This window comes from Rhinoraja longicauda, chromosome 37 (genome assembly GCF_053455715.1).
Source record: "Rhinoraja longicauda isolate Sanriku21f chromosome 37, sRhiLon1.1, whole genome shotgun sequence".
Taxonomy (NCBI): Eukaryota; Metazoa; Chordata; class Chondrichthyes; order Rajiformes; family Arhynchobatidae; genus Rhinoraja; species Rhinoraja longicauda.
The window spans coordinates 12766048-12793894 of record NC_135989.1 but is presented as its reverse complement, the minus strand read 5'-3'; the positions used below and the strand labels follow the sequence as shown (position 1 = coordinate 12793894).

The following is a 27847-nucleotide window of genomic DNA, read 5'->3' as shown; positions in this document are numbered from 1 at the left end:
GGTGCTAACAATTTCAAAGAATTACTACCCTTTACTTGCTCGGCGATACTGTGTCTCCAAGCGGGTAAAAGGCAGTAACCCATTTCACATCGATACCCAGCACTGTAACTTAGAGGGCACGGTGGCATAACAGAAGAGTTGCTGCCTCACAGCGCAAGGGACCTGGGTTCCATCCCGATTATGGGCGCTGATTGTTTGTAACTTCTCCCTGTGATGGCGTGGGTTTTCTCCGGGCGCTCTGGTTTCCTCCCACCATCCAAAGATGTGCAGGTTTGTAGGTTAATTGGCTTCGGTAAGTTGTAAAATTGACCCTAGTGTGTGTAGGTTAGTGTACCGGGTGACTGCTGGTCAGCCTGGACTCGATGAGCCGAAGGGGCCTGTTTCCATGCTGTATCTCCAGAGTTTAAAAGTCTAACCAAGTGTGACAACCTTACCAACAATGCATGGATAAACCTCCCTGCCCATGACTGGGCATAAGCATGGCTTGTGGTGTGATGCACATTGAATGCTGCTTCCATTTAGGGTTGCCAACTATCTCACTCACAAATAAGGGACAAGGTGACGTCACCGCCCCGCGCCCCAAGTGACCTCACCCAGCCAGCGGCCACGTGCTCCCGCTCCGCCAATGGCGGCCGCCCGGGCCGGGAGGTGGGTTGCTACGCAACCTCCGTTAGGCGGCCCCTGGGTCTCCGGACCTACATTGTCCGGACCTAAAGTGTCAGGACCTAGTGTCCGGGCCTACAGCGTCCGGGCCTACTAATACGGGACAAGGGCGATCCAGTACGGGACAAACCAATTTAGCCCAAAATACGGGATGTCCCGGCTAATACGGGACAGTTGGCCACCCTACTTGCATTTGACATTGGGAGGTCACCATTCGGCCCACTGAGTCTATACTAGCTCTCAGAGTAATCACATCAATCCACCTATTTCCCAACACCTTTTCACCCCCATCTGCCCATTAACAGGGTGGCTCGGCGGCGCAGCTGGTAGAGCTGCTCCCTCACAACCACACAGACGGGTGCTGTCTGTGTGGAGTTTGCACGTTGTCCCTGTGAGTTTTCTCCAAGTGCTCCGGTTTCTTCCCACATCCCAAAGATGTGAGGGTATTTTAGGTTAATTGACCTGTAAAGTGGCCCTGGTGTGTGGGGAGTGGGTGAGAGAAGGTGGGATAATATAGAACGAGTGTGAATGGGTGATCGATGGTCGGTGCAGTCTCGGTGGGCCTAAGCACCTGTTTCCATGCTGTCTCTCTAAGCTAAACTAAACTGCCCTAGTGAGCTCAATGAACTGTAATCTGCACAAGAGCCTCTGCCAAAAAGATTCCCACTCAAACAGGTTACGACTCTGGCTTTGTGGAATTTATACCCCGACCGAAGGCTGCAATTTTAACCTACATCAAGATAAAAACTAAATTGAACTAACCACAGGAATGTCAATGTTTTGAAAGCCTTTTTTTTCCAGTGTGGACATCTACAACTACCATTTGTGTGGCACCTCTAACATGGTATAAACACATCATTCAGCTTCACAGGACGAGATATTAAATCATAATTCGACACCAAGATGAAAAAGTATTGGAGAGTATTGGAAATCTCAAAGATTTGGAGAGGTAGAGGAAGGGTCCAGACCCATGTTCTCCAGAGATGCTGCCTGATCCGCTGAGTTACTCACCCTGGCCACAAACTCTTTGAAGCACTTCCCTCTGGAAGGCGACTCCGGACTGTCAAAGCAGCCACAGCCAGACATAAAAACAGCTTTTTTCCACGAGTGGTAGTTCTACTCAATAACAAAAAGTCTGGAGTCTCTTTTTTGCTCTGGTTTATTTTCACCCACATGTTTAGACCGTAATGTTCTGTCCTTATTGTTTTGATGTGTTTATGCTTTATTCTTAATTGTCAACTGTGTGTTTGTGTTGCCATTTGTGAGCGAAGCACCAAGGCACATTCCTTGTATATGCACATACTTGGCCAATAAACTTATTCATTCATTCATCTCTCTCTCTGTCTCTCTATCTCCCCCTGTTTCTCTGTCTCGCATTGTCTCTCCCTCTCTCTGTCTGTGCCTCTCCTCATTCTGTCTCTCTCTTTGTCTCTCCCCTGCCTTCCTCTATCTCTCTCTTTTCCTCCCTCTCCTCCCTTTCACACACACACACGCATTCATTAAACTGTGCACAAGCACACACCTTGACCACTGCTGCTGTGAACACTGCAAAATGTACTTCTAACTACATACCAAGCTCAGGTGTTTTCTATTAAATGCAACAAACATCAGAATATACTGGCGAGTTTGTGAACCTGTCAAAAGGGTGGCATAACTGTGGGCTTTTCCTGTTAAAACCAGGATATGCGGGCATCGTTGTGTCCTCATAAGGTCATAAAGTCATAAGTAATAGGAGCAGAATTAGGCCATTCGGCCCATCGTCCACTCCGCCATTCGATCATGGCTGATCTATCTCTCCTAACCCCAGGAAGTGGAGTTTAGAGAAACAGGCCCTTCAGCCCCTCGTGTCCACACTGACGATCGTGAGCGTCAACGCTAATCCCATTCACTCACTCCAGGTTCATATCTTTCTGTTTCTTGTCCACTCAAGGGTTTAGTTTAGTTCAGAGATACAGCATGGCAACAGGCCTTTCGGCCCACTGAGTCCGTGCTGACCAGCGATCCCCGCACACTAACACTAGCCTACACACACACTAGGGACAATGGTGGCACAGCGGTAGAGTTGCTGCCTTACAGCGCCGGAGACCCGGGTTCAATCCCGACTACGGGTGCTGTCTGTACAGAGTTTGTACGTTCTCCTCGGAACCACGTGGGTTTTCTCCGAGATCTTCGGTTTCCTCCCACACTCCAAAGACGTGCAGGTATCTAGGTAAATTGGCTTGGTAACTGTAAAAATTGTCTTTAGTGTGTGTAGGATAGTGATGTGGGGATCGCTGGTCGGTGCGGTCGGTTGAAGAGTCCATTTCTGCGCTGCATCTCTAAACCAAACTAAAACTAAACAGACACATAGTGATGGAGTCATAGAGCAGGGAAACAAGATGATTGGCCAACTAGTCCATGTGGACAAATATGCTCCATCAATACTAGTCCCACCTACCCATATCCCTCTAAATCTTTCATATACTCGGACTATCTTTGATCGGACTTTACTGGCTTTATCTTGCATTAAATAGCGGGGGACCGGGGGTCTAATGAGATGGAGGAACTGAGGGAAATCCAGGTTAGTCGGGAAGTGGTGTTAGGTAAATTAAATGGATTAAAGGCAGATAAATCCCCAGGCCCAGATAGGCTGCATCCCAGAATGCATAAGGAAGTAGCCTCAGAAATAGTGGATGCATTAGTGATAATTTTTCAAAACTCTTTAGATTCTGGAGTAGTTCCTGAGGATTGGAGGGTAGCTAATGTAACCCCACTTTTTAGAAAGGGAGGGAGAGAGAAAACGGGGAATTATAGACCAGTTAGCCTAACATCGGTAGTGGGGAAAATGCTAGTCAGTTATTAAAGATGTGATAGCATCACATTTGGAAAGTGGTGAAATCATCGGACAAAGGCAGCATGGATTTACAAAAGGCAAATCATGTCTGACGAATCTTATAGAATTTTTCGAGGATGTAACTAGTAGAGTGGATAAGGGAGAACCAGTCGATGTGTTGTATCTGGACTTTCAGAAGGCTTTCGACAAGGTCCCACATAGGAGATTGGTGTACAAACTTAAAGCACACGGTATTGAGGGTTCAGTGTTGAGGTGGATAGAAAATCGGTTGGCGGACAGGAAGCAAAGAGTAGGAATAAACGGGTCCTTTTCGGAATGGCAGGCAATGACTAGTGGGGTACCGCAAGGCTCAGTGCTGGGACCCCAGTTATTTACAGTGTATATCAATGATTTGGACGAGGGAATTGAATGCAACATCTCTAAGTTTGCGGATGACACGAAGCTGGGTGGCAGTGTTAGCTGCGAGGAGGATGCTAGGAGGCTGCAGAGTGACTTGGATAGATTAGGCGAGTGGGCAAATGCATGGCAGATGCAATATAATGTGGATAAATGTGAGGTTATCCACTTTGGCGGCAAGAACAGGAAAGCAGAGTATTACCTGAATGGTGGCCAATTGGGAGAAGGGGAGATGCAACGTGACCTGGGTGTCATGGTGCACCAGTCATTGAAAGCAAGCGTGCAGGTGCAGCAGGCAGTGAAGAAAGCGAATGGTATGTTGGCATTCATAGCAAGAGGATTTGAGTTTAGGAGCAGGGAGGTTCTACTGCAGTTGTACAGGGCCTTGGAGTATTGTGTGCAGTTTTGGTATCCTAATCTGAGAAAAGATGTTCTTGCCTTAGAGGGAGTATAGAGAAGGTTCACCAGATTGATCCCTGGGATGGCGGGACTTTCATATGAAGAAAGACTGGATAGACTAGGCTTGTACTCGCTGGAATTTAGAAGACTGAGGGGGGATCTTATAGAAACATATAAAATTCTTAAGGGGTTGGAGAGGCTAGATGCGGGAAGATTGTTCCCGATGTTGGGGGAGTCCAGAACCAGGGGTTACAGCTTAAGGATAAGGGGGAAGTCTTTTAGGACCGAGATGAGAAAACATTTCTTCACACAGAGAGTGGTGAGTCTGTGGAATTCTCTGCCACAGAAGGTAGTTGAGGCCAGTTCATTGGCTATATTTAAGAGGGAGTTAGATCTGGCACTTGTGGCTAAAGGGATCAGGGGGTATGGGGAGAAGGCAGGTACAGGTTACTGAGCTGGATGATCAGCCATGATCATATTGAATAGCGGTGCAGGCTAGAAGGGCCGAATGGCCTACTCCTGCACCTATTTTCTATGTTTCTATGTTTCTAAACGTTATTAACATTATTCCCTTATCGTGCATCTGTACACTGTGAATGACTCGATTGTAATCATGTATTGTTTTTCCGCTGACTGGTTAGCACGCAACAAAAACCTTTCACTGTACCTCGGTACACGTGACAATAAACTAAGCTAACTAAACTAGTCTGCATATTTCCAATTAAGAATCATCAAACATCCTACACTAATCCCATTTTAGTTGACAAAAATTATTATTCTTAAAATTTGTCGAAGGGGATTCGCATTTATAAGCGTCAATTAGAATTTCAGAATGTTCCAATAGATTGAGACTCTCTTCGAGTGCAATCAATAATACAGGGCTGAAAAAAAGCCACCGCTAATTTAAACACAGGAAGATTTAAGAAGTCAATAAATTAAAGATCAGATCGTGATGTGTTGGATAACAGATAAATATTGATTTTTGGCACCTTAAAAATAACTGTAAAAGTGCCTGGAACACATTGCCGAGGATGGTGGCGGAGGCAGAAACGATAGTGGCATTTAAGAGATTTTTGGATAGGCACATGGATATGCAGGGAATATCATATCATATCATATATATACAGCCGGAAATAGGCCTTTTCGGCCCTCCAAGTCCGTGCCGCCCAGCGATCCCCGTACATTAACACTATCCTACACCCACTAGGGACAATTTTTACATTTACCCAGCCAATTAACCTACATACCTGTACGTCTTTGGAGTGTGGGAGGAAACCGAAGATCTCGGAGAAAACCCACGCAGGTCACGGGGAGAACGTACAAACTCCTTACAGTGCAGCACCCGTAGTCAGGATCGAACCTGAGTCTCCGGCGCTGCATTCGCTGTAAAGCAGCAACTCTACCGCTGCGCTACCGTACCGTGGAATGGAGGTATATGGATTATGTACAGGCAGATACAAGTTGGTCTTGGCATCATGTTCACCATTTACATTGCGGGCCGAAGGGCCAGTTCCTGTGCTGTACTTCTTTTCTATGTTCTAACTTTTATCTTTCCCTCAATGCCCTTGCCCAATAAAAAGTTATCAAGAGCAATGCTATGGGTGCTGTCCGTACACCTAGCGGACAGGTGAGTTTGTACGTTCTCCCTGTGACCACGTGGGTTTTCTCCGGGTGCTCCAGTTTTCTCCCACACTCCAAAGACGTACAGGTTTGTAGGTTGTGTAGGAAAATAACTGCAGATGCTGGTACAAATCAAAGGTATCACAAAAAGCTGGAGTAACAAAAACCTTTCACTGTACCTCGGTACACGTGACAATAAACTAAGCTAACTAAACTAGTCTGCATATTTCCAATTAAGAATCATCAAACATCCTACACTAATCCCATTTTAGTTGACAAAAATTATTATTCTTAAAATTTGTCGAAGGGGATTCGCATTTATAAGCGTCAATTAGAATTTCAGACATGCTGAGTTACTCCAGCTTTTTGTGAATAAATACCTTCGATTTGTACCAGCATCTGCAGTTATTTTATAGACAATAGAATCGACAATAGAAAATAGGTGCAGGAGAAGGCCATTCGGCCCTTCGAGCCAGCACCGCCATTCAATGTGATCATGGCTGATCATTCTCAATCAGTACCATATTCCTGCCTTGGGAAATAAATACCTTAGGTTTGTAGGTTAATCGGCTTTGGTAAAATTGTCCCTAGTGTGTGTAGGATAGCGTTAGAGTACGGGGTGATCCCTGGTCAGCGCGGACCTGGTGGGCCGAAGGGCCTGTTTCTGTGCTGTATCTCTAAAGTCTAAAAGCAATCTTCAAAGCAAAGCAAAAGTCTCTCAGCTTCCCAAGCACTCTGTTGATCCCTGGAATTCCTCTGCTCAGTTTCCCAATGCAGAGCAAACCTGGTGAAATGCTTTTCCATCGAGCTGCTGTAATGCAAGGAGGCAATTCTTCAACTTTAGTCTCTTCGGCGATTGACTCTGAGCTCTGGGCAACGAGAGGAAAATGAAATCAGATGGCTGTGTTTGCAGACCATTGCTGGTAAGTTTCAGAAAGCAGGCAGTGCAGCAATGAATAACACAAACAACACACAAAGTACTTACGCCAGTTAACAGATCATTCGATAGCGCTGGTCAGGAAACAATAAACAAATGTGAATAAGGCCTTGTTAGACATAGAAAATAATTTGGGTCGAGTTAAGATTAAAATAAGATTCTCTGGAGTATAAACTCTCTGATTGTCCCCAAATAGCTTGATTTATTTTTGTTAGTCAGCGCGGAAACAGGCCCTTCGGCCCACCAAGTCCGCACCGACCAGCGATCCCCGCACACTAACGCTATCCTACACACACTAGGGACAATTTACATTTATACCAAGCCAATTAACCTACATACCTGTACGTCTTTGGAGTGTGGGAGGAAACCGAAGATCTCGGAGAAAACCCACGCAGGTCACGCAGGGAGAACGTACAAACTCCGTACAGACGGCGCCCGTAGTCGGGGTGGAACCCGGGTCTCTGGCGCTGCAAGCGCTGTAAGGCAGCAACTTACCTGCTGCATCACCGTGCCGCCCACGAATGTCAAACAATATCAAACTGTACTGCTGCACCACTGTGCTACTGCTATGTCAAACCCAGGACTCTGGCGCTGTAAGGCAGCAACTCAACTGCAGCCCCACTGATGTGCAGGCTTCTGGTGCCACTATTTATACCCTGGAGGCCATAACAGTAGGGGGCCAGTCTCAGGATATGGGATCAGCCATTGAAGACTGAGATGAGAAATCCCTTTACTCATTGTTCTGCGTTTTGGAACAATCCGCTGCTGAGACCAATTCATGCCTTGTTGTGGAGATGTTGAATGTTGATTGTTGGAAATTCAGGGAATCGAGAGATTTGGGAGCTGGACGGGAATGTGGGGATAATGCCAAAAGTGAGAGAAGTCCTGTTCGTCCCGAGATCATGGCCGACCTTGCAGAGTAGGCTGGAAGAGCCTTGTAGTTTGGTCCAGCCATTCGCTATCTAGGGCCCAGTTACAAACCACCCCAGCACTCTGGGGACACAAGAGCATAATAGCAATGAATAAAAAATTGTTTTCCTACTTTTGCAGCTGTAGAACATCTGTATGTGGTGGGAAATAAATGAGAGGCAAAATAAAGTGAAACAGATTCAACATCAAACATACATTTGTGTAAATAAACCTCACCGGCAATTTATTAAAGTTCAGGCATAAATATCCCAAGGCAAATAAAACAACTTGAATAATCCAATCATTAATTTAGTTCATAAGTGATAGGAGCAGAATTAGGCCATTCGACCCATCACCTCTACTCCGCCATTTGATCATGGATGATCTCTTTCCTTCTCAACCCCATTCTCCTGCCCTCTCCCCATAACCCCTGACACTTCCATGTTAGTAAACAATAACAGAGGTATCCGTGTAAGTACAGTGTGGATAAAGAGAGAGCTAGATAGAGCTCTTAAGGATAGCGGAGTCAGGGGGTATGGGGAGAAGGCAGGAACGGGGTACTGATTGAGAATGATCAGCCATGATCACATTGAATGGCGGTGCTGGCTCGAAGGGCCAAATGGCCTCCTCCTGCACCTATTGTCTATTGTCTGTTGTCTAACACTGGATCACGACGGCAGATAATTGGAAAAGGGTTGGGATTGCGAAGATGTGGATCAAACCAGTCTTGACAACTGCATACAGTTCAAAAGGCTTAGCACAAGACAGCAGGCTGAAAGATCACCTTCAATGTTTGCCATTCCTGAATCAAAGCAACCTCACAATCTTGAAGATAGACACAAAAAGCTGGAGTAACTCAGCAGATCAGACAGCATCTCTGGAGGAAAGGAATAGGTGATGTTTCGGGTTGAGACTCTTCTTCAGACCCATAATCTTGAGTTGAAGGATGCAGCTCGTAAGAAATACCAATGGGGCTAGAAACCAAAGTGGATTTCATCTCCTCATAACACAAGCGCCTTTTTTGTTCAAGGCCGGGAAAGGAACTGATGGGATCTCGTGTTAGAAGCAGAAGAATGCAGAAAGAACGTGTTGATCGAGTGATCCTTGAGTTGCTAGGGAGGGAACAAGGCCCCAGGGCCGATGCTGGCTGTGATCTAGCACAAAGACAGCACACAGGGCAGCACGGTGGTGCAGCGGTAGAGTTGCTGCCTTACAGCGAATGCCCGAGACCCGGGTTCGATCCCGACTACGGGCGCTGTCCGCACGGAGTTTGTACGTTCTCCCCGTGACCTGCGCGGGTTTTCTCCGAGGTCTTCGGTTTCCTCCAAAGACGTACAGGTTTGTAGGTTAATTGGCTCAGTAAATGTAAAAAAAAGTCCCGAGTGTGTGTGTGGGATAGTGTTAATGTGCAGGGATCGCTGGTCGCCGCGGACCTGGTGGGCCGAAGGGCCTGTTTCCACGCTGTATGACTCTATGACCCAACTTCTCACAACCATTCTCTAATTCTCCTTCTTCCTCTCACCCTTTCCGCCTCCTCTCATTCTCCCTCTCTCTCTCTCTCTCTTAGAACGCAAAATGCTGGAGTAACTCAGCTGGTCAGGCAGCATCTCTGGAGGACAAGGATAGACGACGTTTCATGTTGCAACGCTACTTCAGATTCTTCATCCTGTCGCCTGCCAACGTTCTCCACAGATGCTGCCTGACCCGCTGAGTTACTCCAGCACTTTGTGTCTATCTTCGGTTTAAACCAGCATCTGCAGTTCCTACCTACACAGCTGTTGTGACTGCACCCGACTCCCGCCTAAAAACTGCCCCTTCGTCCGACCATGCGATATGTTTTGCTGTGAACCTACATCTGGCAGCCTCGCAGTTGTTAATCCGATCCTGCCCCACCTCAAAGGGGCGGGAGATATCAGGGTCACTCCAGGCAATTGTTGGGATTGCTGGCTGCATCAAACTTACAAAATTCTTAAGGGGTTGGAGAGGCTAGATGCGGGAAGATTGTTCCCGATGTTGGGGAAGTCCAGAACAAGGGGTCACAGTTTAAGGATAAGGGGGAAGTCTTTTAGGACCGAGGTGAGAACGTTTTTTTTCACACAGAGAGTGGTGAGTCTGTGGAATTCTCTGCCACAGAAGGTAGTTGAGGCCAGTTCATTGGCTATATTTAAGAGGGAGTTAGATGTGGCCCTTGTGGCTAAAGGGATCAGGGGGTATGGAGAGAAGGCAGGTACAGGTTACTGAGTTGGATGATCCGCCATGATCATATTGAATGGCGGTGCAGGCTCGAAGGGCCTACTCCTGCACCTATTTTCTATGTTTCTATGAGTGCCAACACCCAAAGTACACACAGAGGTAAATCATTGCCAGCACAAATTGGAGGAACGCTTCATATTTTGCCTGGGTAGTTTACACCCCAGCGGTATGAACATTGACTTCTCTAACTTCAAGTAGCCCTTGCAATCCCCCCTCCCTCCCCCATCCCACCAGTCTGACTGTCCCCTTGATTCAAAACCTATTTCTACTCCCTCGCGTTTGAGGCCCTCTGAGAGGGGGGGGGGGGGGGGGGGGCTGTGAACTGTTTATGTATGTGCTGTTATGTTTGTGTGCCATTGTATGTTCGCTCTTAGTACCTGAACTGATGTACAGCACTTTGGTCAAAGTGGGTTGTTTTTAAATGTGCTATACAAATAAAATTGACTTGACTTAACTTGACTTGATTAAATTGTATCTCTATTTGCTTCGTTGTCACCTTCTCCTAGCTAACAATGATCTATTCTACATATTCCTTGAACCCCATCCCCTTTAATGTCTCGTTCTCACACCTTACACTTCCTTATCTCTATGTCTCCTTTTCCCCTGACTCTCAGTCTGAAGAAGGGTCTCGAGCCGAAACGTCACCCATCCCTTCTCTCCAGAGACGCTGCCTGTCCCGCTGAGTTACTCCAGCGTTTTGTGTCTGTCTTCAGATCTTCTATTGCAGTTTCCATTCGTACAGGTCCTTGCAAAACGTATAAGATTATTAAGGGGTTGGACACGTTAGAGGCAGGAAACATGTTCCCAATGTTGGGGGAGTCCAGAACCAGGGGCCACAGTTTAAGAATAAGGGGTAGGCCATTTAGAACTGAGACGAGGAAAAACTTTTTCAGTCAGAGAGTTGTGTATCTGTGGAATTCTCTGCCTCAGAAGGCAGTGGAGGCCAATTCTCTGAATGCATTCAAGAGAGAGCTGGATAGAGCTCTTAAGGATGGCGGAGTCAGGGGGTATGGGGAGAAGGCAGGAACGGGGTACTGATTGAGAATGATCAGCCATGATCACATTGAATGGCTGTGCTGGCTCGAAGGGCCGAATGTCCTCCTCCTGCACCTATTGTCTGTTGTCTTGCATTATTTAACTACACACTCGCTCACACCATGGCAACTGCTTGCCGTAACTTTGCATGTGATTTCCATGCTTGTTGGAGCCTAGGGTATTTGTGGTGATGTATCATATCTCGTCCAACAACGAATGATGAAATGATAGGGGTGCCGGGAAAATTCGCTCCAGCATTTTGCATCTCTCTCCAGTAATTCACCTGTAGCCTGAGGCTCACTAGCTGTCATACCTCATGGGCTTTTCCCCATCAATGGTCCATTGTTCCATTTCCCCGCTCCAGATTCCAGAGTGTACCAATTCATTACCAACTCAAACAAAGGGCCATTTGTTTTACTGGGACATGGAATCCAGATTGTTTTTCATAGCTGATTGCATCTATTTAAAGTTACTTCCTTAATATTATTTAGTTAGAGACACAGCGTGGAAACAGGCTCACCGACCTGCCTGCACCGACTAGCAATCACCCACACATTTGTTCTATCCTACACGCCAGTAACAACTTAACCTACCAATTAACCTACAAGCCTGCTTGTCTTTGGAGTGTGGGAGGAAACCGGAGCACTCGGAGAAAACCCACACGGTCACGGGGAGAACGTGCAAACTCCGTACAGACAGCACCCGTGGTCCGGATCAAACCTGGGTCTCAGGCGCTGTACGGCAGCAACTCTACCGCTGCGATACTGTGCTGCCTTTTATAATAATAATAATAAGCATTTATTTTATATAGCGCCTTATCAGGTGCTCAAAGCGCTTTACATAAACAATCATAACATAAAAACAAACAGACAAACTATCCTAACGGAAAAGCGGCGAATAAACAACGCCAGCGTCCTCTCACGTCAGGGTCCGGCAGTAGACAACAAAAAGCACAGGACACACAGATACAATTTTTACACAAACAGCCATCACAGTGATTGCTCTAGGCATACCCTCACTGTGATGGAAGGCAAAGAAAAGTCTTATCTCCTCCTCATTCTTCTCCCGTGGTGCCACGAGGTGATCGAGGCTCCCAACTTTTTGAAGCCCCCACCGCGCGATGGAAAGTCCCAGGGCCGAGCCGAGCAGGCCGATGAAAGTCCTGAGCCCCCACCGGGCGATGGAAAGTGCCGCGGCCGAGCTACGCAGGGCGATGAATGGCCTGCGAGCGGGTCGATCGTACCTCGCGCTTCGGGGCAGTCGAAGCTGCTATGGCTGGAGCTCCCAAAAACCGGTCGCCAGCCAGGGACCTGCGAGCTCCCGATGTTGCGGTCTGCAGGGCCCACGGCCGAAGCCTCCGAGATGGTAAGTCCAGGCCCTGCGACCGGAGTCTTCAAGGTCGATCCCAGCTGGAGGCCGCCGACTCCACGATGTTAGGCCGTAGCGCGAACGGAGATACGACACGGTAAAGGTCGCATCTCCGTTGAGGAAGAGATTAGAAAAAAAAGACAGAGAGACTGCCGGTGAGCCGCAGCTTTTAGTACTTATTCATGAGTCATACAGCACAGATACGGCCCACAATATCCATTCCGACCAGAAGGCACCTTTTCATCAAATCCCATTTCTGGCAACTACTTTCCAAAGACGTGCTGGTTGGGAAGATTTTTCTCCTGCAAATTACCCCTTCTGTTCAAGGGTCCGAGGAGAAACTAAGGGCATTCAATGGACATATGAGAACAGGTTACTGGGAAATAAATGGGGGAATGGGCTTGGTGAGATTGTGCTGCGAGCCAGCACAGACTCAATAGACAATAGGTGCAGGAGTAAGCCATTCGGCCCTTCGAGCCAGCACCGCCATTCACCGTGATCATGCACAATCAGTATCCCGTTCCTGCCTTCTCCCCATACCCACTGACTCCGCTATCATTAAGAGCTCTATCTAACTCTCTCTTGAAAGCATCCAGAGAATTGGCCACTGCCTTCTAAGGCAGAGAATTCCAACCGCGTCACAACTTCCCTGAGTGAAAAAGTTCTTCCTCATCTCCGTTCTAAATGGCCTACCCCTTATTCTTAAACTGTGACCCCTGGTTCAGGACTCCCCCAACATCGGGAACATGTTTCCTGCCTCTAGCGTGCCCAATCCCTTAATGATCTTATTTTTCAATAAAAGACCCTCTCATCCTTCTAAATTCCAGAGTATACAAGCCCAGTCGCTCCAGTCTTTCAACGTACGACAGTCCCACCAAGGGCTCAAAGGGCTGAACGGCCTCTGATGAGAATAAATAGCTTGCAAGATTTTTTTCATGAGCTGGAAACAATCTATCTGAGAGCAGACTGTAATATCCCAGCATGAAGCAGTCTGAAACTGAGCCTGTGGAAATGGCTTATCTAATGATGTGTCTAAAATGATTAATGGAATTGCAAAGATGTATTAATAGTGAGGTTGCAAGATGGATTCAACAATGGCTGAATGGGAGATACCAGAGGGTAATGGTTGACAATTGTATGTCAGGTTGGAGGCCAGTGTCTAGTGGAGTACCCCAAGGATCTGTGTTGGGTCCACTGTTGTTTGTCATTTACATTAATGATCTGGATGATGGTGTGGCAAATTGGATTAGTAAATATGCAGATGATACTAAGATAGGTGGTGTAGTTAATAATGAAGTAGAGTTTCAAAGTCTACAGAGAGACTTGGGCCTTTTGGAAGGGTGGGCTGAAAGATGGCAGATGGAGTTTAATGCTGATAAGTGTGAGGTGCTGCATTTTGGTAGGACAAATCAAAATAGGACGTACAGGGTAAATGGTAGGGAATTGAGGAATGCAGTGGAACAGGGGGATCTGGGAATAACTGTGCATTGTTCCCTGAAGGTGGAATCTCATGTGGATAGGGTGGTGAAGAAGGCGTTTGGTATGCTTGCCTTTATAAATCAGAGCATCGAATATAGAAGTTGGGATGTAATGTTAAAATTGTACAGGGCATTGGTGAGGCCGAATCTGGAGTATGGTGTACAGTTCTGGTCGCCAAATTATAGGAAGGATGTCGACAAAATGGAGAGGGTACAGAGGAGATTTACTAGAATGTTGCCTGGGTTTCAGCACTTAGGCTACAGAGAGAGGTTGAATAGGTTGGGTCTTTATTCTTTGGAGCGTAGAAGGTTGAGGGGGGACTTGATAGAGGTTTTAAAATTGACGTGGGTAGGCTTTTCCCTTTGAGAGTGGGGAAGATTCCAACAAGGGGACATAGTTTCAGAATTGAGGGACAAAAGTTTAGGGGTAACATGAGGGGTAACTTCTTTACTCAGAGGGTGGTGGCTGTATGGAATGGGCTTCTGGTGGAAGTGGTGGAGGCAGGCTCGATTTTATTATTTAAGAGTAAATTGGATAGGTATATGGATAAGAGGGGATTAGAGGGTTATGGTCTGAGAGCAGGTAGATGAGACTAGGTCAGAGAGAGTGGTCGGCGTGGACTGGTAGGGCCGAACGGGCCTGTTTCCGTGCTGTAGTTGTTATATGGTTATATGGATGGAGGAAAAAAACGGGTTTTCTGCTTGGTGGGGGGGGGGGGGGGGGGGGGAGCGGTAAGAAACTTAAATCTAGAGCCAGGGTGCTTGTGAGTGATGCTAAGAAGCTCCTTCATGCAGAGGGGCAGATCTGTCTCACCCTACAAAACCTGTGGGCAGAGGAGTGAGTTTAGTTTAGAGAAACAGCGCCCTTCAGCCCACCGAGTCCATGCTGACCACCGATTATCGCACATTAACACCATCACACACTAGGGACAATTTTACATTTATACCAAGCCAAGTGACCTACAAACCTGCACATCTTTGGAGTGTGGGAGGAAACTGGAGCGCCAGGAGAAAACCCACGCGGTCACGTGGAGAATCTTGCAAACTGAGTACAGACAGCACCTAAAGAGAATGATCAGCCATCAGTGATTAACCTACATACTTGTACGTCTTTGGAGTGTGGGAAGAAACCGAACATCTTGGAGAAAACCCACATGGTCATGGGGAGAACTTGGTCACGGGGCGTCACGGTGGTGCAGCGGTAGAGTTGCTGCCTTACAGCGAATGCAGCGCCGGAGACTCAGGTTCGATCCTGACTACGGGCGCCGTCCGTACGGAGTTCGTACGTTCTCCCCGTGACCTGCGTGGGTTTTCTCCGAGATCTTCGGTTTCCTCCCACACTCCAAAGACGTTCAGGTATGTAGGTTAATTGACTGGGTAAAATGTAAAAAAATTCCCATAGTGTGTGTAGAATAGTGTTAGTGTGCGGGGATCGCAGGGCGGTGCGGACTCGGTGGGCCGAAGGGCCTGTTTCCGCGCTGTATCTCTAAATCTAAAAAAAATCTAAACTTGCAAACTCAGTACAGACAGCACCTAAAGTGTCGGAGAAAACCCACGGGGGTCACGGGGAGAACTTGCAAACTCAGTGCAGACAGCACCTAAAGTGTCGGAGAAAACCCACGGGGGTCACGATTCTAGAAATCAACATTTTTGGTTTAGCGGGATTTTATGGTGCTGAAGTAACACATTATTCACATGATTCAAGAGCATTCATATTATTGGAAAAATGTCATCGTACAGACAGCACCCATGGTCAGGATCTAACCCGGGTCTCTGGCGCTGTAAGGCAGCAACTGTAAGGGCGGTCACGGTGGCGCAGTGGTAGAGTTGCTGCCTTACAGCGAATGCAGCGCCAGAGACCTGGGTTCCATCCCGATTACGGGTGCTGTCTGTACGAAGTTTGTACGTTCTCCCCGTGACCTGCGTGGGTTTTCCCCGAGATCTTCGGTTTCCTCCCACACACCAAAGACGTACAGGTTTGTAAGTTAATTGGCTTGGTAAATGTAAAAATTGTCCCTAGTGGGTGGAGGATAGTGTTAATGTGCGGGGATCGCTGGTTGGCGCGGACCCAGTGGGCCAAAAGGGCCTGTTTCCGCACTGTATCTCTAAACTAAACTAAACTCTACCGCTGTGCCACCATGCAAGTAGCAAAACTGTGATTTGCAGATCAATGGGAGGTGGAGAGATACAGAATATGATTCACTACCCAGCCTTCATGCCGCTCAATCGCAAGATAGGCTGAAGGGATTGAATAACCACCTTCGGTTATTCATTCGTTTCCATGCATTTATTTCAGAATTTACTCGGTTAATTCCTGGAATGGCGGGACTGTCATATGTTGAAAGACTGGAGCGACTCGGCTTGTATACACTGGAATTTAGAAGGATGAGAGGGGATCTTAGTGGAGGCCAATTCTCTGAATGCATTCAGTTCTGGGCAAAGATGATGTCAAGCTGGAAAGGGTACAGAGAAGATTTACGAGGATGTTGGACAGGAGAAGAGGGTCTGATCTATAGGCAGAGGTTGAGTAGGCTGGGACTATTCCTTGGTACATATAATAAAGAACCAGTAAACCACTTTGAAAGTAGCATCACCATTAGCTGTCAACAGTGCAAGGATAGAAATTGCAAAAAAGGAACGACAAACGCAATACAAAATAGTTCATTGATAATCAGCCCAGTTTGTACCAAGTATCTCTTCTGCTCAGTGTAGGCCAGAGAATTGTGTAGGAACGAACTGCAGATGCTGGTTTAAACTGAAGATAGACACAAAATGCTGGAGTAACTCCGCGGGACAGGCAGCACCTCTGGAGAGAAGGAATGGGTGACGTTTCGGGTCGAGACCCTTCTTCAGAAACATCACCCATTCCTTCTCTCCAGAGAGGCTGCCAGTCCCGCTGGGTTACTCCAGAATTTTGTGTCTATCTTTGGCCAGAGAATTGTCTTCACGTCTCTATCTGGATCTTCAACATGTAGCATATCACATTATGTGGGACATGTATTGAACATGTAGGACACGTGATAAAGAGCTCAAGATATCATGAACACGTGTGGTACGTACTTTCAATCAGGGGTGCTGCTTCACCAGGGGCATCATATTTTACTTATGATCCAGGGATAGCCCAGAGACCATTTGGCCCATCAAGACCATGCTGCCTCTCAGACCTTTTCCACCCCCCTCTTATTTCTGTGCAATCCCCATTCCCCCTCTTATTTCTGTGCAATCTCTTCTCTCTCGCCTGCCCGTTAATTCTGCCTGATTCTCCTCATACACTAAAAGTAATTAACCTAACCCGTTCAGTTCAGTTTAATTCCTCGAATGTTGCAAAACATACTTGGCTATTAAAGTATGAGTATGAGTATTGTCACGTGTACCGGGGTACAGTGAAAAGCTTTTGTTGCGTGCTATCCGGTCAGCAGAAAGACCCCCAGTTCATCTTTGCAACATGGGCAGCAACCCACACTGTCGCAGAGAGAACATGCCATCTACGTTAGCACTCAAGGGCCGGCATCGAACCCGGTTCTCTGAAGCGGTGGGGCAGCCGCTCTGCCAGGTTGGCACGGTGGCGCAGCGGTAGAGTTGCTGCCTTGCAGCGCCAGAGACCCGGGTTCCATCCTGACTACAGGTGCTGTCTGTACAGTTTGCACCTTCTCCTCAAAACCTGTATGGGTTTTCTCTGGATGTTCGGGTTTCCTCCTACACTCCAAAGATGTGCAGGTTTGTAGATTAATTGGCTTCGTAAAAGTGTAAATTGTCCCTAGTGTGTGTAGTATAGTGTTATAGTGCGGGGATCGCTGGTCGGTGCGGACTTGGTGGGCTGAAGGGCCCGTTTCCACGCTGTATCTCCGAACTAAACTGCGTGGCTCGGCCATCTGTCAACTACAATGTAAAACCACGATACAGTACATCGAGACGCCACAACACTCAAGTAGCAGGTTCTCTTGTACCTTGGCCAACATTTATCCTTCAGCCAACATTGTTAGAACATATGACAAAAGCTTAGTATAGGAAAATAACTGCAGATGCTGGTACAAATCGAAGGTATCACAAAATGCTGGAGTAACACAGCAGGTCAGGCAGCATCTAGGAGAGAGGGAATGGGTGACATTTCGGGTCGAGACCCTTCTTCAGTCTGAAACAGGGTCTCGCCCCGAAACGTCACCCATTCCTTCTCTCCTAGATGCTGCCTGACCTGCTGTTACTCCAGCATTTTGTGATACATATGACAAACGCTTAGCTTATTCTCTGACTGAGTGACCCATGTTATGATCCGATCGGCTGTTTGATAGCTACATTGTAATTGGATCACTTTCCTTGTTGCACCACGATCTGCAAAACCAAACGTTTGTTCCGCAGAACAAGGAGTTGCAAATCCGTTAAATGCAGCTCCAATTTAAGACTGTTTAAGTACAGTGTTAAACTACATACCCATACAATGATTAGGCAAGGAGTTAATAAGTGGGCTGTGAATAAGGAGAGACTGGCGATCATGGTTAACTCTTCTGACTGACTAGACAGCATTTATGTCCAGGCATCTTGCATTTTATGAGGGGGGTCACGTTCCTGAAAAACAGTGCCTAATACTAAAACGTGTAAATTAGACATATACATACAAACAGGCATAAATTTGAGCGTGGTAGACGCAAAATGCTAGAGTAACTCAGCGGGACAGGCAGCATCACTGGAGAGAAGGAATGGGTGACTGAGCTCAATCCGAAGAAGGGTGTCGACCCAAAGCATGACCCATTCCTTCCCTCCAGAGATGCTGCCCGTCCCATTGAGTTGCTCCAGCATTTTGTGTCTATCTTCGGTGTAAATCAGCATCTGCAGTTCTTTCCGATAAATCTGAGCGCGTTAACTCAAAAGTACCGCGCGTGAATTAGGTTTTAGTGTTAATTAAACAAGCAATGTTATGTCAAAAACACATTAATCAAACATATATATATATATAAAACGCGAGGTGCGTGTACTGAAATGTTGTGTGTAATATTGTGTGTAGACAAAATATAAAGTGAAAATTGCATTAGAATCACAAATAAATAGAACAACATTTTCAGTGTTGATAGCTAACTTTGTAGAAATTATTTTAACTGTATACAAAATGACAGCAGCACTCCCAGTGGGAAGAGACAAAAGAGGCCAAATGTTCAGTGATATTCTACCACAATGAAAAATTAGATACGGTTAATCTATTCCACACTTGACACCAGCAAACATGGTTAACAAAAGGAAAGGCTATATTTAAGTTATTAGTGTACGTGTTGCTAACTGGATGCCAAAACTGTTGCCCAGACTCGGGCACCTTGCTCCTGTTTGACAATAGACAATAGGTGCAGGAGGAGGCCATTCGGCCCTTCGAGCCAGCACCGCCATTCACCGTGATCATGCACAATCAGTACCCCGTTCCTGCCTTCTCTCCATATCCCTTGACTCCGCTATCATTAAGAGCTCTATCTAGCTCTTTCTTCTGCAAGTATCTTTCTTCAAGTTTAAAGTTCAAGTCTACAGAAGGGTCTTGACATGAAAAATCAGTTACCCCAGCATTTTTGTGTCTATCTTCGGTGTAAACCAGCATCTGCAGTTCCTGCCCACACATGAAAAATCACCTACCCCATGTTCTCCTCAGATGCTACCTGACCTGCTGAGTTACTCCAGCACTTTGTGTCATTTCTTAATGTTTAGCTGCGTGGGTCTATAATTATAACAGGGAGGAGGGGGTTTAGTTACATAAAGGCAGAGAAATCTACAGTTTATCTTCAGTAAACAGAGATGGGATTAATTTAAAAATATTCAAAGTCATAAATAGTTTTGATAATAGTCAAGAAGCAGATATAGCTGGAGGCAGAGTGCCAATAACGAAGGAATTTTATGTAGTGTTGAAACTGATGGGGTGAGAAGTTCTTATTTTAAGCTGCAAGTTATGACTGTTTGAAAGATCGGAGGAAAGAGTTTAAACTGGAGTTTAAAAAAAAAAAAAGACAGATCAGAAAAATATTTGCGGTGTGTTGGGGAGAGAGTAGAAGAAATGGAACTAACTGAATAGAGAGGCAAGACCACAAGACAGAGGAGCAGAATTAGGCCACTCGGCCCGTCGAGTCTGCTTCGCCATTTGATCACGACTGATCTATTTTTCTCTTTCAACTCCATTCCCCTGCCTTCTCCTCATAACCTTTGACATCCTTACTAATCAATGGGTCTATCAATCTCTGCTTGAAAACTACCCAATGACTTGGCCTCTACTGCCATCTGTGGCAATGAATTCCACAGATTCACCATCCTCTGGCTAAAGAAATCCCTCCTCATCTCCGTTCGGGTACGTCCTTTTATTCTGAGGCTGTGCCCTCTGGCTCGAGAAGCTCCTTCCACATCCACGCTATCTAGTTCTTTCATGGAGACCAATGGAACTAATTGGATAGTCTGTTCAATGCAACAAAAGCAGGAGACAGTTGATTAAGGACCAGGGTAGACACAAAATGCTGGAGTAACTCAGCGGGTCAGGCAGCATGTCGGGTGAGAAGGAATGGGTGACGTTTCGGGTCGAGACCCTTCTTCAGACCATACGAGACCCTTCAGACCCTTCATGGACCATACGAGCTTCAATGTCGTAACATTAATTTTGTTACACAAACTGTTGACTGTCTTAAAGAGAATTTACTTGTCCCTTCTAAACGTGTAGTTAAGTCACGTTTCAAAACTTTATTATATATCTCCTCCCAAAAAAACATGCTGCTCATTGTGCCCCAAGAGCAAATCTTTTGTATTTTAACTTTTAAATGGCAAATAACAGCCCATTAACAGCCCAACAGCAAAGAACAGCCCAATACTCAGAGGAAGCTGCAAAAACAAAATCCAAACCGGACAAACAGGCTGATAAAAACGTAGAAACAAGGAACTGCAGAAGCTGGTTAATGCACAAAAGGACACAAAGTGCTGGAGTAACTCAGCAGGTCAGGCAGCATTGCTGGAGGACATGGATGGGCGACGTTTCAGACTTCAGTCTGAATGGACAGTCAACATTTCATATCGAGACCCTTCATCTGTTTCCAAATGTTAACAGCTTCTCTTTCCACGGATGCTGCCTGACCCATTGATGCTCTACTTTACTTCAGATTCCCACAATTCACGATTTCCACAATCTGAAGGTTCTTGATAAACTCCGGTACAGACAGCACGCATAGTCAGGATCGAACCCGGGTCTCTGGCGTTGTGGGCCAGAAACTCCATCGTGCCACCCATTTTTGTATTTAAAAGTAAAATTTATAGACAGAAATATTAAGCATCAGCTAAGAAAGTCAAGATAGAGTCATTGAGTTTTACAGCGTGGAAACAGGCCCTTCGGCCCAACTTGCCCACGCCAGTCAGCATGTCACGTCTACACTAGTCCCACCTGCCTGCGTTTGCCCCATATCCCTCCAAACCTGTCCTATTCATGTACCTGTCTAAATATTTCTTAAACATTGCGATAGTCCCTGCCTCAACTACCTCCTCTGGCATCCTTTGCGTGAAAGATATAAAGTGTTTCAGTGAAGATTCCCTGCATGTCACGGTTCCAGATTAGACCAAGTGACCTTTCTACGGGTTGGAGTGCACTGGTGATTATATAACGGCTTTAAAAGCATTGAGGTAATGTAATTAGAAAGTTCACAAGTAATAAATAAAAGTATACCGAGTGCACTGGCAGCTCAAAATGCAAAACTGCTTCCAGCCCACGTGACACCCCAAGACCCACAAAGATCATCAGGCTTTTGTGGGTAGGTGCCCATTTTAGACACCGTTAACAGGTGGAACTCTGTTCTCAGGTTGGGAACCACTAACTCCTCTTACTGGGTTCATACATTGTTTTTAAATCTGCAGCCCGCAAATCCTGGCAGGAATTCGCATCTTTAGAGCATGTTTTTTTGTTTTCTCCACATCCTGCACCCACCCAACCACCAACCTCAAAAAAAAAATATCGATTCTCACTAATGCAGTAACACGGTAGTGCAGCGGTAGAGTTGCTGCTTTACAGCGAATGCAGCGCCGGAGACTCAGGTTCGATCCTGACTACGGGTGCTGCACTGTAAGGAGTTTGTACGTTCTCCCCGTGACCTGCGTGGGTTTTCTCCGAGATCTTCGGTTTCCTCCCACACTCCAAAGACGTACAGGTATGTAGGTTAATTGGCTGGGTAAAATGTAAAAATTGTCCCTAGTGGGTGTAGGATAGTGTTAATGTACGGGGATCGCTGGGCGGCACGGACTTGGAGGGCCGAAAAGGCCTGTTTCCGGCTGTATATATATGATATGATATGATATGATAATGTACCTGCAAACATATACAGGAGCTCCCCAGCTTCCGATGGGGCCCCGATCCGAGAAACCCATCGGAAACAGAAAGTGTCGTAAGTGGAAATGCGTTGTAATACGCTCGATCACAGCTCCCTGCTGTCTGCACCACTGCAAAGTCGAAACATCGCAGGCCGGGGAGCACCTGTATTACAAATAACCTTTTGCACAATTGTGTCACAGGAAAACGCTCTCAAAATGTCAGCATCCGCTTTGCAGAGCCCAGCAGCAAACCACAGCACTGTGTAGCACCTAAAAGCCACAAGCGACTCCCTTCCAAAAACAGATGTAGACTAGAAACAATTATTGGTCAGTGCAACCGTATAAAATCGTTCAAAAATGTTTGTAAAAAGTAACCCAGCTCCCAAAAGTCTAAAATTATTAGCGTATCTTCTCTCTAGATAAATATTTTCCAGTGATTCATCCGTTGGGGGTGTCAAGCGACGGGCCTCTGCTCATCACCGGCCGGCCTTCGCGTCGCCAATGGCGCCCCACACGTCGAAGACAAACTCGTCGGGGAAGGCAAAGTCACCAAGCTCCTCATCCAGCGCCTGTGCAAACTCGTCGGGGTTCCTCCTGTTCTTGCCCAGGTCCACCATGGTAGCAGCTGCAATGGAGAGCACAGGCAGGTGAGAGAAGAATGAAGACTCATGTTCATAAGTGAGAGGAGCGGAATTAGGCCATTCGGCCCATCAAGTCTACGCCATTGAATCATGAATCTGAACGATCTCTCCCTCTCAACCCCATTCTCCTGCCATTTCCTCATAACCCCTGACACCCGTACTAATCAAGAATCTATCCATTTATGTCTTAGAAATATCTATTGACTTGGCCTCCACAGCCCTCCGTGACAATGATTCCGCAGATTCACCACCCTCTGACTAAAGAAATTCCTTCTCATCTCCTTCCTAAAGGAACGTCCTTTAATTCTGAGGCTGTGCCCTCTAGTCCTAGACTCTCCCTGACTCTAGACTGTGGAGAGGACACTCCACCCAGGCCTTTCTCTAATCAGTAACTTTCAATGATGCCCCCCCCCCTCCCCCATCCATCTAAACCACAGCGAATAGGCTAAACTTCAGCGATTAATATCTAGTCTGAAGAAGGGTCTCAACCCGAAACGTCACCCATTCCTTCTCTTCTGAGATGCTGCCTGACCCGCTGAGTTACTCCAGCATTTTGTGTCTACCTTCAATTTGAACCAGCATCTGCAGTTATTTTCCTAAATATCTATTCGATTGCAAACACTGGAATCATGTATAGTCTTTCCGCTGACTGGTCAGCACGCGGCAAAAGCTTTTCTCTGTACCTCGGTACACAAGATTATAAACTAAACTCAAATATAGTTCGTCAGATTAGAGCAACCGTTACTCCCACTCCCTCCCGAATACCAATTACTGAACAGGACCACCAGAGATATTCCCCTACTCAGAAGCATGACAGGAACTTGGACAACAAAGATATTTGTACAGCAATGCCCTTCCCCCATCATCTGTATCCACATATCATACATTTACTGGATGTATTCAAGAGAGAGTTAGATATAGCTCTTCGGGCTAACGGAATCAAGAGATATGGGGAGAAAGCAGGAACAGGGCACTGATTGTGGATGGTCAGCCATCATCATATTGAATGGGCTGAATGGCCAACTCCTGCACTTGTTTTCTATGTTTCTATATCACTCAGAAGGACTGAAAAAATGCTGGAGTAACTCAGGGGGTCGGGCAACATCTCTGGAGAACATGAATAAGGGACATTTTGAGTTGGCATCCTTCTTCAGATATTTTTCCACTTACCACTTTTGCCTGGCTTTGTCCTATCCCCACCTCTCTTCCAGCTTTCTCCCCCCACCTCTCTTCCAGCTTTCTCCCCCACCTCTCTTCCAGCTTTCTCCCCCACCTCTCTTCCAGCTTTCTCCCCCCACCTCTCTTCCAGCTTTCTACCCCCACTCCGACCAGAAACATCACCTATTCATCTTTTCCAGAGATTGTTCCCCACCCATTGAGCTACTCCAAAACTTGTGTTTTTTTCTCTCCCGTTAATAAATAAACGCACGCGGATATTTTGCAAGAGTATCAAACACATTTCGACACCAATCCTATCTGAGGACATTGACTACACTCTTGGTTAAGTGAGGTAGGATTTAAGCATCGTGTTAAAGACAGAAAGGTGGCCAAATGAGAAATTCCAGAGTTGACGCAGATAGTGATAAAGATCGGAATGAATGAGACTGGAAGTGAGAGGGCAGACGTGTCAGAGGGTTGTGGGGTGGGGGTTACAGGAATGGAGGAAGCCATTGATTGGAGATGGGAACTGACTGCACTGATTGTAAAATGAACTATGTAACAGTCTGATAAAATCATATCCTGTTTTGATGAACTTTCTTGTAAACAATATCCTCAGGGCAAATTTTCCCGATATTCTCTCCCAATCAGAGTGACGGTGCTTATATCTCGATTCATTTGGGAGCTTTTTCAACTTTTCCTGCCAAAATGAACATTTCCTCGTCTAAAATAATCCAGTTTAGCAGATAACCTTCTAAGATAAAGGGGAGAATTAAGGAACTATAAGTCTTTTAAAGTAAAAATAAACCACAGTGAAAATATTAAATGTTTAAACACACAATTACATTTTCTAATTATGTCAACTTCATTTCCTTCTCTGCTATCAACCTTTGTCCCAACCTTTCCCTTACTAAAAACTTCCTTTTTAGTAAATCCCAAATCTTTAAGTTTTTGAACTAGAAAGCAAGTCGTGGCTCAATGACACTGTTGGTGAGATCGGAAAGAGTGCAGTTTTTCCGTTTCTCAAGCCCCTTGCCATGAATTCATAAGTGACAGGAGCAACTTCTATGTTGTGGTTCAGTTGAGGGTTTAAAATCCCACGCCGCCATTACATGCGAGTTAGCAGTTTCTCCAGGCGTTTTGGACAGTGGTCCTCCAGCAAGTGGGAGTTTGCTGGTCAACTGTCCAACTGAAGCTGTTTTTGGGTCAACAAAGGTCTGGCTGCTGCACAATAATCACTGCGCCTGAAAGTAAACTGCTGTGCAAATCATTTAGTGATACCAATAAATTATATAAATGCAACCTCCCTCTAATGCATAGATGTCAAAGCTAATGAATCAACATGTCAACAAGGATTGTTCAACTCCCCACTCTCCTTTCCAGGAGCCTTTCCTTTCCTTTCATTTCCTTTCCAGGTGGCGCAGCGGTAGAGTTGCTGCCTTACAGCGAATGCAGCGCCGGACGGAGACTCAGGTTCAATCCTGACTACGGGTGCCGTCTGTACGGAGTTTGTACGTTCTCCCCGTGACCTGCGTGGGTTTTCCCCGAGATCTTCGGTTTCCTCCCACACTCCAAAGACGTACAGGTACGTAGGTTAATTGGCTTGGTAAATGCAAAAATTGCCCGTAGCGGGTGTAGGATTGTGTTAGTGTGCGGGGATCGCTGGGCGGCGCAGACCCGGTGGGCCAAAGGGCCTGTCATCCACCCATTCCCTCCACAGATGCTGCCTGACCTGCTGAAAATCGGTGGTGGACCTGGACATAGTTGCCCTCCGCCCTGGCGATAGTATTTAAAAAAATAATGCCATCATCTCCGACAGATGTGTTTTGCAGATGTCCCGTTTCTTATTTCCTTAAGCCGTAGGCCATTGGCACCTTCGGGTCTATGCTGGGCTCTCAGAGCAATCTCACTGCCCCACTTACTGTCCCATAACCTATTCACTAGCACATCCAACACTGAACAGTACAGCACAGCAACAGAACCTTCGGCTCACAATGCTTGTGCCCAATATGATCTCATCTGCCTGCACATGATCCATATCTCTCTATTCCCTGCACTTCCATGTGGAAGTCTCTATCTAAAAGCCTCCGAAAGGCCACTATCGTATCTGCCTCCACCACCCCAGGCTGTGTTCCAGCCCCACCACTTTAGAGATACAGCGCGGAAACAGGCTCTTTGGCTAACAAAGTCCGCGCAGACCAGCGATCGCCCTGCATACTAGCACTATCCTATGCACTAGAAGAAGCCAATTAACCTACAAACCTGTACGTGTGGGAAGAAAGCAGAGCATTCGGAGAAAACCCATGTGGTCACGGGGAGAACTGACAAACTCCTTACAGGTATTTATTCACAAAATGCTGGAGTAACTCAGCAGGTCAGGCAGCAACTCAGGAGAGAAGGAATGGGTGACGTTTTGGGTCGAGAGCCTTCTTCAGAAACGTCACCCATTCCTTCTCTCCTGAGATGCTGCCTGACCTGCTGAGTTACCCCAGCATTTTGTGAATAAATACCTCCGATTTGTACCAGCATCTGCAGTTATTTTCTTACACAATTCCTTACAGGAAGCAGCTGTAGTCAGGATCGAACCCGAGTCTGTGGTGCTACAAGGCAGCAACTCTACCGCTGCGCCACCGTGCTGCCCCACTTTTTTACTCGTTGTGTAAAAAAATCTTGCCCCATACATCTCGTTTAAACTCTCCCCATCTCACCTATAGCTATGCCCTCTAGTGTTGGACATTTCCACTCTGGGAAAAAGGTTCTGACTGTCTACCCTCTCTATGCCCATGAACTCCACTGCGGTTCCCCTACGATCCACCTATACCGAGGGTAATTAATCTACCAAACTGCAGGGGCTTTGGGATGTGGGAGGAAATCGAACACTGGGTGGGACATTGAACAGTAGGGCAAAGGCTGCAGACGCCAATAGGATCAACAAACTCATCAGGAAGGCTGGCTCCATCCTGGGGGGTGGAGTTGGATTCACGGGAGGCGGTCTTGGAGGGGAGGATGCTCCTCAAACTGCGGAGCATCCTGGACAATACAGCTCACCCCCTCCATGAAACACTGGTTAACCTGAGGAGCACCTTCAGCAACAGACTGGTTCCACCAAGATGCAGGGCAGAACGCCACAGGACATCCTTCTTCCCTGTGGCTCTCAAACTGTACAACTCCTCCCCCTTCTGTCGTGGGGTAGACTGAGACTGACCCCCCCCACCCCAATCTTTGCCCATCCCCCAAGCCTTTCCACTCATCACTTTAATTTCATGTTTCACTAGACCAAGTGGACCCGTTGGGCCCAAATCTCTCCTGCATTGGTGCACCACCCCCCCCCTCCCTCCCCCTCCCCCTCCCTCCCCCTCCCTCCACCTCCTCCTCCCCCCTCCATCCCCTGCAACCCCCCTTATCCTCCCCCCTCCCTACACCCCCTCCCTCCCTAGGAGATAGATTTAAACTTTTAAAATGTGAATGACTATAAAAATATAACACCGATTTCTGAAACTTCTTCCAATGGTGAGTAAGGTGGGCCTAAAATGGTCGCGCTATCTTGTACCATTTTGGCTGTTGTTCAGGAACAAACAAACAAACAAACAAGAGTTTTAATATATAGATGTTGAACGCAGATTACAACACTCCTTAACGTAGATGGCAGAAGCAATAGTTGGAAAGGAACTGAAGCAAGAATTGGGAAATGTGTAGGAAAGAACTGCAGATGCTGTTTTAAATCGAAAATAGACACAAATTGCTGAAGTAACTCAGCGTGTCAGGCAGCATCTCTGGAGAGAAGGAATGGGAGATATTCCGTGTCGAAACATCACCCATTCCTTCTCTGAAGATTGTGAAATGATGTATTTTA

At 46.6% G+C, this 27847-nt stretch overlaps 1 protein-coding gene across 4 annotated transcripts in view; it reads right to left on the bottom strand.

Moving 5' to 3' along the window:
• Positions 1 to 27847, bottom strand: part of LOC144610744 (PDZ domain-containing protein GIPC1-like) — a 69924-nt gene that overhangs the window by 14309 nt on the left and 27768 nt on the right. The window contains exon 6 of one of the 4 annotated variants that reach the window (XR_013549449.1): positions 22194 to 22820. The exons of 2 other annotated variants lie outside the window; for them this stretch is intronic. Coding sequence is in view for 1 of the 2 variants with exons in the window: in XM_078429682.1 (XP_078285808.1) it covers positions 22672 to 22820 (149 nt within the window). In the remaining variant the exon portion in view is untranslated. Of the gene's footprint in view, positions 1 to 18025; positions 22821 to 27847 lie in introns of those variants that run through there. One more of the 4 variants, XM_078429682.1, reaches the window with a different exon arrangement.